This window comes from Hyperoodon ampullatus (assembly GCF_949752795.1).
Source record: "Hyperoodon ampullatus genome assembly, chromosome: 19".
In the NCBI taxonomy this organism is placed as follows: Eukaryota; Metazoa; Chordata; class Mammalia; order Artiodactyla; family Ziphiidae; genus Hyperoodon; species Hyperoodon ampullatus.
The window spans coordinates 39,618,252-39,628,933 of NC_136932.1; the positions used below are offsets into that span (position 1 = coordinate 39,618,252).

Sequence of the window (10,682 nt, forward strand, 5' to 3'; positions counted from 1 at the left end):
GACAGCGCGCGCCAGCGAGGGATCCTTCGGGAAGGGTGGGGCTGGAGCGCGGAGGGGAGCGGGTGGAGCCAATCACCGCGCGTGCCTGTGAAGAGAGGGCGGGCAGCGCCGTGGCGCGCGCGATCCGGGCTGACGCATCTGGCCTCGGTTCCCCAGGATCCGAGGCTGGGGGGGAACAGGAGGGGAGGGGGGAGTGGAGAAAGAGCGGGGGCGCGCGTGCGCAGTGGCGCGGGGAGGAGCAGGGACCTGGCAGCGGGCTAGGAGGCTGCGAGCTAGCCGCGAACCGGGCGGCGGGCGCGCGCACCATGGGGGAGAAACCCGGGACCAGGTAAGAGAGGTGGGGCCACGCGGCGGGACGTGGGCGGTGGCTCGGGGCGGGTGCCGGGACGGTCCCCAGACAGGGACCCGGGGGAGAGAATCCGGGGGTCGGACTCCTGGGTCCCTAGGGGACAGCCATCCGGGGCCGCACGCCTAGGTCCTCGGGGATGATGAGGGGAACGCATGCCACAGCCTCTGCAGAAAGCGAGTGCTGAAGGGGATCAGTAAACCTGCATCTGGGTTCTCGCAGAGATGTGGGGGCCGGACGACTCCGGTACAGGCTGCGATGCAGGGGCGGAGGAGGGCGGAGCAGGTAGCCGGCCCCGAGGGGACGGGGATGGGCAGGCTGGATGCCAGGAGGGGATCCCCCCTAGACTCGTTCCGAGCCACTGGAAAGCCTCCTGTCCAGTAACCCACAGGCAGTCGGGCTGCCCCAACCTGTCCCAAGGGCCGGGTGGCTCCGCTTCCAAACTTCTGCCTTTCCCCGGGTTGCTAGGAGCAACAGCTTCATCTTGGTGGAGCAGAGTGCTTGGCGACCCTCCCCGATTCTGGGCCTTCCCCCTCTTCCCGGGGGTGAGGGGAAGCTGTATCTGCCCTGGGCACGCCATCCACTCCCCGGATGTTTTCTGTGCAATCGAGGCTCCTTCCTTCCACTGACACCCCGAGTTCTCTTTTTTGGTCTCTAGCAAAATCCACTTCCTGTTGTGACCCAACACCGCCAAGGGGGCAGTGGGTGAACGCCTGAGTCCCTGGAGAGCAAGAGCAAAAGAGGAAAAAGATTGGGGCTATTTGCTTCTCTCTGGAGTGGATCAGGAATGGGGGCCTGGTTCTGATCTGTCACTTGTTCTGCAAAAAAAATTTACCAGCCCTACCACTCCCCACCCGTAGAGTAGGAAAGCATAGGTTTCTGAGCACCAAGTCAACTGATATTGGAGAGATGATCGGAGGGAGGATTGGTGTCCTGGATTAGGGGTTAAACACAGAGAAAGGGGAAGTTGCTGACTTGAGGGAGGCCCCAGATTTCCGTTATGTGGTTCAGGGAGGGGGACGGATGGACCAAAGGGGGACTGCTGACTTGGCACAATTCCTCCCACCCCCATCAAATTCTGGGCCACAGGAAATGGAGAGAATAGCAGGAAGTGTGAAGGGGCATCTGCTTCTGCTGCCCCCCCCCCCACTGGGTACCTCTCTGGTCACACCAACCTCAGTATACACACTGCTCCTCCCTAGCTCGCAGGAGGCTGGCTGGGTTAGGATCCAAAGGGCAGGTGCCCTGCAGCTGCTTCAGGGCAATTACCCCAGAGCCACACTCCAGTTGTCCAACGGATTGTGGCTGTCCCAACCCTCTGCCAGTACTCCTAATAGGAAGAAACACTAGGACAAAGAGGAAAACTAGAAGCAAAGGGGAGGGAGAGCTGGAGGATGCCACAGCAGTCAGCACCCAAGTGGGGACAGGAGATAGGGTGCTTATCCTAGCTGCCACCTTACCAATGTTTGCTCTTCTTTATTAGATGGGGATACCTGGGGGCCTCCATACCCTATGCCTTATAGTCTTTGGATAGCTTGGCCTTCTGGGAAGAAGGGGCATGTGAAGTTGTTATAGCAAAAACTGGGGTGGTGGAGTTGGAGGAGGGATGGGCCAGTTGGCAGGATTTCAATTTCTACTACCTGGGGACCCTTCACAGATATCACTACAGAGGCAGAGTGGATTGGGAGGAGTAAGATGGTGCAGCAAAGAATAGGCCCACAGTGGCCAGGACACAGGGGTTGCCAGACACCTCCCTACCCTCCCAGCAATGGGTGGAGTCCAGGCTTAGATTGTTTCAGCAACTGGAAAGTGAATCTTCTTCACTCCAACAAACCTAATGCCAATAACAGAGGCAGGATAGTACAATAGTTTAGTGATGAAGAGCCAGAATACCTGTTTACACCCAAATTCCACCACTTACACTCTCTGTGACCTTAGGTAAAATAACTGACCTCTCCTGTGCCTCAGTTTCCTCACCTGTAAAATAGGAACATTAGGACCTCCATCATTAGGTTGCTAAGAGTGTTAAATGAGATAACACACATGAAATACTTGCAACAGTGCTGAGCATAGACCATTCATCCAATAAATGTTGGCCAGCATCATCATGTTTGTCTCATGGCTGGTGCTGTGCTGGGGACACCCAAATTAATAAGGCCTCTGCTGTTCACAGTCTATCTGGTGAGATAGATGATACGCAGCTAACTGCCCTTGCACGCTATCACACCATAGGTAAAGCATAAACAATGTGTGACAGGAATCCCAAAAAAGGGAGTGACCAGAGTCTGGGCTGGATCTGCTTTCTAAAGGAGGTGATATCTGAGCTGGGCCTTGAAAGACAAATAAGCTTTTAAGCTGCTGAGATCAGAGATGGGGACAGTTGGAGGTTAATGGAGAGTAGGGTCACACTTAGGTGCTGCCCATAATAGAAGCCATTTTACAGCCATTGCTCTTTCAAGTACTCCAGCTCTTGTGGGAGGTGGAGACCAGAGATGGAAAGAGAGTTAGGCCTTACACAGACACTACTGCAACCTGCCCATTCAGGTTCCCCTGGGGGAGGTCCTCTGGGAAGAGCCTGAGTGGTTCCTCTGGCAACCAGTGGCCATTGCCATGGGAGGAGGGGAACTACGGGGGGGGGGGGCATTGCCATGGCAACAAGCTTTGAGGGGCTGCCATGCTGGGAGTATTAAGGACCTCTGGTTACCTTTCCTTCTGGGAAGAAGTGGGAACAGGTAGGGCTAGGTAAGGCCCCAAAGCCTCCAGGCAGGAATCCCGGGTGAGCTCTGCTTCTCAGGCTGGGAGGGACAAGGTCCTGGCACCGGGGTCCCTGCTGAGTCTGAGGGAGGCAGTGGGGTTTCCCTTTCTGTTTTGTTAGGGTCTTCAAGAAGTCGAGTCCCAACTGCAAGGTGAGTCTCCCACAGTGCTTCTCCCAACCCTCCCTGGGCCCTCACAAGGCCCAGCCTGCCCCTAGACAATCCCCAACCCCAAGCTCCCCACTTCCTGTGACAGCTAAGAGCCGACTTCCTTCCCTCCTGAAGCCCCTTTTGCCGCAAAGGCCTGAGCCAGCAACAGGGCTGGGTGGGGACAGGCTCAGTTCAGTTTGGGTCCCTAAGTTGAGACCAAGGGGGAGGGGCCAGAAGCTCATGCCTGGAGCCCTCTTAGGAGCCAACCCACGGTACCTGGGGCTGGGAACAGATAACATCCCCCCAGGCTATGGCCTGTTTATCCCAGAGGTCCTTGAGGACTTGCGGTGAAGCTCTCTAACTGCCTGCCTAGCGCCAGGTTCTGGACCCACGCACACACATATACACACCCGACTGGTGTTCAGAAGTGCGAAAAGATATCAGGGAGCCGTTAAAACGCCTCGAGATTGGCTAGTCCGGCAAGGCCTCCACTCTCCTCTTCCAACCCTACTGGGAGGAAACCAGGAGAAACTCCATCAGATACCCCAGCCTGGGAAGAGCAGGGTCAGGGCAGCCGCTTCTGAGGGCTCTGAAGCCCTGCCAGCCGCCTACCCAGTCTTCCCTGTGACCCCTCTGCATCCTCAGCTCACCGTGTACCTGGGCAAGCGGGACTTTGTAGATCACCTTGACAAAGTGGATCCCGTGGGTAAGTGTACCCAGAAAGTGACATCATGTGCCCCAAGAGGGGAGGAAGTTCCTGGGACCAGGAATGGAGGAGAGGCCCTGACAGGAACTGAGCTCATGTGTCCCCTTCCCAGATGGCGTGGTGCTAGTGGACCCTGACTACTTGAAGGACCGCAAAGGTACTGGCCCCCGAGTCCAGGGGCCCCAGGGGAGGGAGGGAAAGAGGGAGGTGGGGAAATGAAATGGGCTGGCATTGAGAGGGGCCCTGGGGAGACGGAGGGCCGAGGCGGAAGCCAGGAGTAGGATTCAGGCAGGTTTTATGCTGCTGAGGAAGGAGCAGCTGCTGCTAGGAAGTGGGGGGACTGTGGGAGGGGGGCTCGTGACCACCCTACCTTGCCCACCTTTGCCAGTGTTTGTGACCCTCACCTGTGCCTTCCGCTATGGCCGCGAAGACCTGGATGTGCTGGGCCTGTCCTTCCGCAAGGACCTGTTCATCGCCAACTACCAGGCCTTCCCCCCAACGCCCAACCCGCCCCGGCCCCCCACCCGCCTGCAGGACCGGCTGCTGAGGAAGCTGGGCAAGCATGCCCACCCCTTTTTTTTCACCGTGAGGATACCCCCACCCTCTGCAGAGCAAGGCGTCTGGGACTGTGTTGGGGGTGGTGGTGAGGCACCTGTTACAGGCAGGTCTGGGAGAAACAGTGAGGAGGGACCCTAGACCCCCCGCCCCTTCAGGGTCACCCTGCACTCAGGAAGCCCTTGCCTCTCTGCCTCCCCCCGGGGCCCCTTCCTTTTTCCTTTCTCTTCTCCAGGAGTCCTCCAACCTCTTGAGATTGGGAGGAAGATTCCGGGGCTTTCTGGAAGAACTGAACTCTTTTCTTCTGCCACAGATACCCCAGAACCTGCCCTGCTCCGTCACCCTGCAGCCAGGCCCAGAGGACACAGGGAAGGTACGGGAGGAACAGGGTCCAGCAAGAGCCAGGGGACCCACCTGGGGGGCGTGCGGGAGGAGACGTCAGGGTGGGACTAAGGATAGGGAAATGTCCCCGATGGCAGTGGGTGTATGGAATGGTCACTGTTCAGTTGCGACACCTCCTGCTCTTGACCTGCATGGCCCTGAGTAGAGGGGTTCACCTTGTTTAGCGAGGACCGAGCCTCTGCCGGGCCGGGCCTCGGGGAGGCAGAGGCGGAAGACCCAGGCCCTACGCCCCTCAGACCACGATGGGGCAAGAGTCCATGCCCAAGACAGGGAAGTGGGAAGGAAGGGAGTGGCGGCAGTGGCAGAGGCCTTGTGTAAGATGTGACCTTTTCTCCCCCTCCCAAGGCCTGTGGGGTAGACTTTGAGATTCGAGCCTTCTGTGCCAAATCACTAGAAGAGAAAAGCCACAAAAGGTGAGAGAAGCAACCTCCCCTCAGGTCTGACCATTCCCTCTGGGTCCCAGGAGCCCCAGGCCCCTGTGGGAGGCGGGAGCCAGTGTCTGGGCATCTGAGGACTGACCCTCTCGCGCCTCATCTCTGCCCCCAGGAACTCCGTGCGTCTGGTGATCCGAAAGGTGCAGTTTGCCCCAGAGAAACCCGGCCCCCAGCCTTCGGCTGAAACCACACGCCACTTCCTCATGTCTGACCGGTCCCTCCACCTTGAGGCTTCCCTGGACAAGGAGGTGGGGTGGGGACCCAGCTGCTGCAGACCCGGTGGGGAGGGGTGAAGCCACATGTCAGGATGGTGTTTTTAAAGGAGGCTGCGTTAGCTGGGGGTGGGCTTGGGTTTAGAGGGAGGAGGCCCAGCAACGTACACGTGTGTGTGTGTGTGTGTGTGTGTGTGTGTGTGTGTGTGTGTGTGTGTGTGTGTGTGTGTGTGTGTGTGTGTGTGTGTGTGTGTGTGTGTGTGTGTGTGTGTGTGTGTGTGTGTGTGTGTGTGTGTGTGTCAGGGGGCACATTAATAATGGGACCAGTGAAAAAAGATCCGATTAACCTGACCACCCCCCTCAAAAGCTGTACTACCATGGGGAGCCCCTCAATGTCAATGTCCACGTCACCAACAACTCCACCAAGACTGTCAAGAAGATCAAAGTCTCTGGTAGGACATGGGGGTTGGAAAAGTGTCTTAGGGGAGGGAGTTGCTGCAAATGTGGCCTCAGGCATCAGCTCAGCCCCAGGACACAGCCCAGTGGGGAGACCCGAGGGGCTCAAAGGACTCAGGCTGTCTGTCCCAGTATGAGATGGGGGTGGGGTTTACTGCTAGGGGGAGGGTGCAGGTCATCGGAGGGGCAGGGGCCCTTGCCTGGGTCTAGAGTTGGCGGCGGGGGGTGGGGGGGCGCTGCCGGCACTCCATGTGGAGCTGCTTGGCCCTACCCCACCCCACAGTGAGACAGTACGCCGACATCTGCCTCTTCAGCACCGCCCAGTACAAGTGTCCTGTGGCTCAGATCGAGCAAGAGTGAGTAGCACAACAGCCCTGGGTCCCAGCCTCAGGGGAGAAGGGTAGGCCCAGGGAACGTGAGGTTGGGGGGCAATTCTTCCCGAACTGTCTCCACTTACAAGGGCATTCGCTCCAGCTGAGTGGCTCTGAGCTGCTCATTTTATTGAGCAGGTCTAGCCACAACCTCCTCCCTGTGACCTGTGCCCAAAGAGGGCAGGGGCTAGTGACCGGGGAGAAGCTGCTGGGGGTGGGAGCTGCCCCCTCACCCCATCTGCACCCCCAGAGTCTCGTTCTCTTGTCCCCACCCCCCAGTGACCAGGTGTCGCCCAGTTCCACGTTCTGTAAGGTGTACACCATAACCCCCCTGCTCAGCAACAACCGTGAGAAGCGTGGTCTCGCCCTGGATGGGAAGCTCAAGCACGAGGACACCAACCTGGCATCCAGCACCATGTGAGGGGGGGCTGGGGGAGGGGAGTCCTGCAGCACAGGAGACAGACACTTGTTCCACGCCAGGTGTGTGCCAGGCTCTATCGGTGAACAGAACAGACCCAAAACATCTCTTACATTCTCGGAGACGGAAGCCAGACAGATCAGATAAAAGGCAAAATATATAGCATGTTTAGTCATCGGTGTTGAGGAGAAAAAGCAAGGCAGAGAAAGGAGATGTAAAGCCACGGTGGGGGCGGGGGGGGCGTAATCCAGAGGGAGGAGCACTCAGGACAGAGGGTACGACAGGCGCAAGACGCGGAGGCAGACGGCCCCGTGTGTCCGAGGCGGCTGGAGGCGCCGCAGAGCCACTGCTGGCCTCTACGGGCCCCGTGCCTCTCGGAACAGCTCCGCCAAGTGTGGGCTGGATTTCACCCACACTGGCGCCTCTGTACACGACCACACACAGCAGGCCTTGAGGCCAGCGTGGGAGCAGGAAGTGAGGTCAGAGGGCTGATGGAGAGCAAGACAGTGGAGGGCTGCTGGGTCACAAGGACTTGGGCTTTTACTGGAGAGAACTGACAAGATGGGAGGAAGGACGCAGCCGGGTACCTTACACGAGACCAGCCTAGGGTGCGGGGCAATGGGCTCTGGTCCAACTCCTCCTCCCACTTGCAGCGTTAAGGAGGGTGCCAACAAGGAGGTGCTGGGAATCCTGGTGTCCTACAGGGTCAAGGTGAAGCTGGTGGTGTCTCGAGGCGGGTGAGTGCTGGGGTGGGGGATTCCTGGGGGTGGGGCGGTGGCACAGGGCTTTCCTCTGGCGCTGCAGTGTCATCTCTTCACCGCTGCAGTGTCATCTCTTCACCGTGCCTCTCTCTCTCTCTCTCTCTCTCTCTCTCTCTCTCTCCCTCTCTCCCCCCAGGGATGTCTCCGTGGAGCTGCCTTTTGTTCTTATGCACCCCAAACCCCATGACCACATCACCCTCCCCAGACCCCAGTCAGGTGAGCTTGCCACCCGCCCAAGCCCCGCAAGGGAAGGCCTGAAGCAAGGCCAGTGGAGGAAAAAGCCGGTCCTTTCAGCAACCCCCCACCCCCCCACTCTCCTCCTCCCCTCAGCTGCTCCTGAAACAGATGCCCCTGTGGACACCAACCTCATTGAATTTGATACCAAGTAAGAGACTCACCCCCTACCTTCCTAGCTTTGACTCTCTTTGGACAGATTCCTGTAACCTTCAGACCTCCCCTCTGCCCCTCATTGTTTTTCTCTTTTGGGGGAGGGATGGTTGAAGCATCCAATCGAGAGGACTTCGCCATGTGAGCAGCCGATTACCTCCCCTTCTCTGTCCCTTCTTGCAAATACCTCCAGCCCCATGGCTGCCCCAGCACCTCTGTCTCCGGGAGGGGAGTGGGGGGTGGAGAAGGAGGGCTGGAGCCCTCGCCTCACCCCTCCTCTCCACCACCAAGCTATGCCACAGATGACGACATCGTGTTTGAGGACTTTGCCCGGCTTCGGCTGAAGGGGATGAAGGACGAGGACTACGACGACCAGTTCTGCTAGGAAAGGGCGGCTGGAGGAAGGGAGCGGATGGTGCTGGACGAGTTCTGCTAGGAAGGGCGGCTGGAGGAAGGGAGCGGATGGTGCTGGGAGACGTAGGGGCAGGACCAAGACCCCCACTGTCACTGGGGGGGATCCCAGCCTCTCTTCCTTTCCCCTCCACCCAGCGGCTTCCTCAACCAACCCCTCCCCTCCCTCCCTCCCCCATCCTCCACCAGATACACACTGGACCCATCTCTTGTGGATCGTGGGCATTAATTTTTTGACTACGGCTGTGCTTCCCCAGCCCCCCAGTGGGTGCCAAGCTGGGTTTGTACCTAAATTTTTTGGAGGGGGACACTGAAGAGGATAGTAGGGAAAGGGGGGGAAGAGCTCCCACATTCAACCTCACACCAACACCCCCTCCTGTCACTATCTCTGCCTCCCATTCCTTCAGGATGAGACCCTTTGGGGGGCAAGGCCAGTTCTTTGCTTCTGAGCATAAAGAAGAAAATAAACCTTTTAATAGGCATGAGTGTGTGTGTTTTCTATACAGCGTTTAAGGAGCACATAGTGTGCGTGCCCATGACTATTAGCTGTGACTGAGGACGCAATCTCTTCTCTGCACCCACATGGCACCTGGCCTACAGGCTGTCAGTAAACGTTTACTGAATGGCTGAGCTGTACCTGAGGTCCAGGGTAAACATGGAAACTTGATTTGGTCTGTCCCAACTCAAAGGTACAGTTTGATAAAGGCACAAAGTAAACTCACTCATTTACGGAGGGAATAATAACTCACTTCCCTGCAGATTAGATGCTCTTGGGAGGTGGGCAGGGCAGGCCCTTCCCTGTTGCGGCTGATACACACAATCGCATGATGACCTGTCGTGACGGAGTGTGTTCGTTTCCACTGCTCTTTATGGTTGCTCAAGCTGTCCACTCCTGGGGCTCAGCAGCACCACGGCTGCAGGCAGAAGCCACACGACACACATCTCTGTGGAGCCTGGTCCTTACACTGTAACACAGACACCGAGGCTTTGGGCAGCCAAAGGGAGTCATGCTGCTGTGGACAAGTCCAAGAAGCTACATCCTACTGCTGCTGCTCCTCTGACGTCCATCAGGGACTCCCAGAGGCTTGGCCAAAGCCCCAGGCTAGGCTGGAGGGAGTTAGCAGTACTCCACTGACATCCTTCACCCCACCACCCACTCCCATTCCTGTAGCCCAACCTTTCTCCTTTTTCTCTTAAGGTTCATTCATTCATTCCATGAACAATCTTGATTTAAACGCCTATTATGTGCCAGGCATAGTATAGGGTTGGCAGTGACCGAAGCAAACATTAAAGCATTGCAGTATCTGTGCTCCAAAGGAGAAATGCAGGAGCTAGGGAGTTCTGACCTAGGCTAGGGCTGGAAGATTTCCCTGGAGCTAGTGACCTTTGAGCAGAGTACTGGAAGATGAGGAGGAGTTCCAGTCTCCCAGGCAAAAGTAACACCACGTGTGAAGGCAGGAGGGAACAGAGCGCATTTCAGAGACTGAAAGAGGCCAGAGGGACTGGGACAGAGACAGCCAGTGGCAAAGTAGTTCCAGATGAGGCTCATGAGGCAAATGGAGCTGCTCATACAGGCCTTTAGTCTATGTTATGGCTCATGACATCTAATTAAATCACGATTTACCCACAGGCTTTAAGTGCTGCCAAAATGCCAATGACCTTGCTTACCTCTCCACAGTAGCAGCTTACCTGGCACGCCCTGGTCTTCTTCATGTGAAGGAACCGTCATCATCCCTCTAACAACCACGAACCTGCTCCTTGACCTCTGAGCCCTTGGCCCGTGGATCTCAAACTTTTTCAGGTGAATCAGAATCCTCTGGGGTACGCGATAAAGACACAGAGTCCCAGGCTTCTACCTTCCCCAATTCTGATTCAGTCGATCCCAGGAAGAATCCATGAATCGGGATTTTGAATTAGCACACGCTTTGAGAAACAATGCCTTTTTTCTTTTAGCTTTTCACGTTTTTAATGTTTTTAAGTAAAATAAGCACATGGCTTAAAAAAAAAAATCCAAACAGTACAGAGTGAACAGAAGACTCCCTCCTGCCCCTGATCCCCAGCCTCCCATTTCTCATTCCCAGAGGCGATCATTATCAGCAGTTCCTTGATTACTCTTCCAAAGACATTCTTCGGACACAGTCATACACATATGAACATATTTCCCCCTTATTTTAAATACAGATAGCAGCACACTATGCACACTCTTCTCCACCTTGCTTTTTTCCCTTAATAATGCAGCTAGGAGAACATTCTTTTAGCAATCCATATAGATCTACCTCATTCTTTTGAAGAGTTGCCTAGGGGCTTCCCTGGTAGCACA

General features: G+C 56.7%; 1 protein-coding gene across 1 annotated transcript; it reads left to right on the forward strand.

Annotated features, from left to right (window-relative positions):
- Nucleotides 1-305: 305 nt before the first annotated feature.
- Nucleotides 306-8,844, forward strand: ARRB2 (arrestin beta 2; the record flags this gene model as incomplete). The annotated part of the gene is given in 16 exon segments (XM_079726266.1): nt 306-328; nt 3,222-3,252; nt 3,895-3,955; nt 4,068-4,112; nt 4,344-4,572; nt 4,574-4,598; nt 4,824-4,883; nt 5,258-5,325; nt 5,459-5,594; nt 5,926-6,010; nt 6,298-6,370; nt 6,665-6,802; nt 7,457-7,540; nt 7,701-7,780; nt 7,895-7,949; nt 8,243-8,844. Coding segments are annotated over 16 exon segments (1,287 nt in total). The 3' UTR covers nt 8,337-8,844.
- Nucleotides 8,845-10,682: the final 1,838 nt, after the last annotated feature.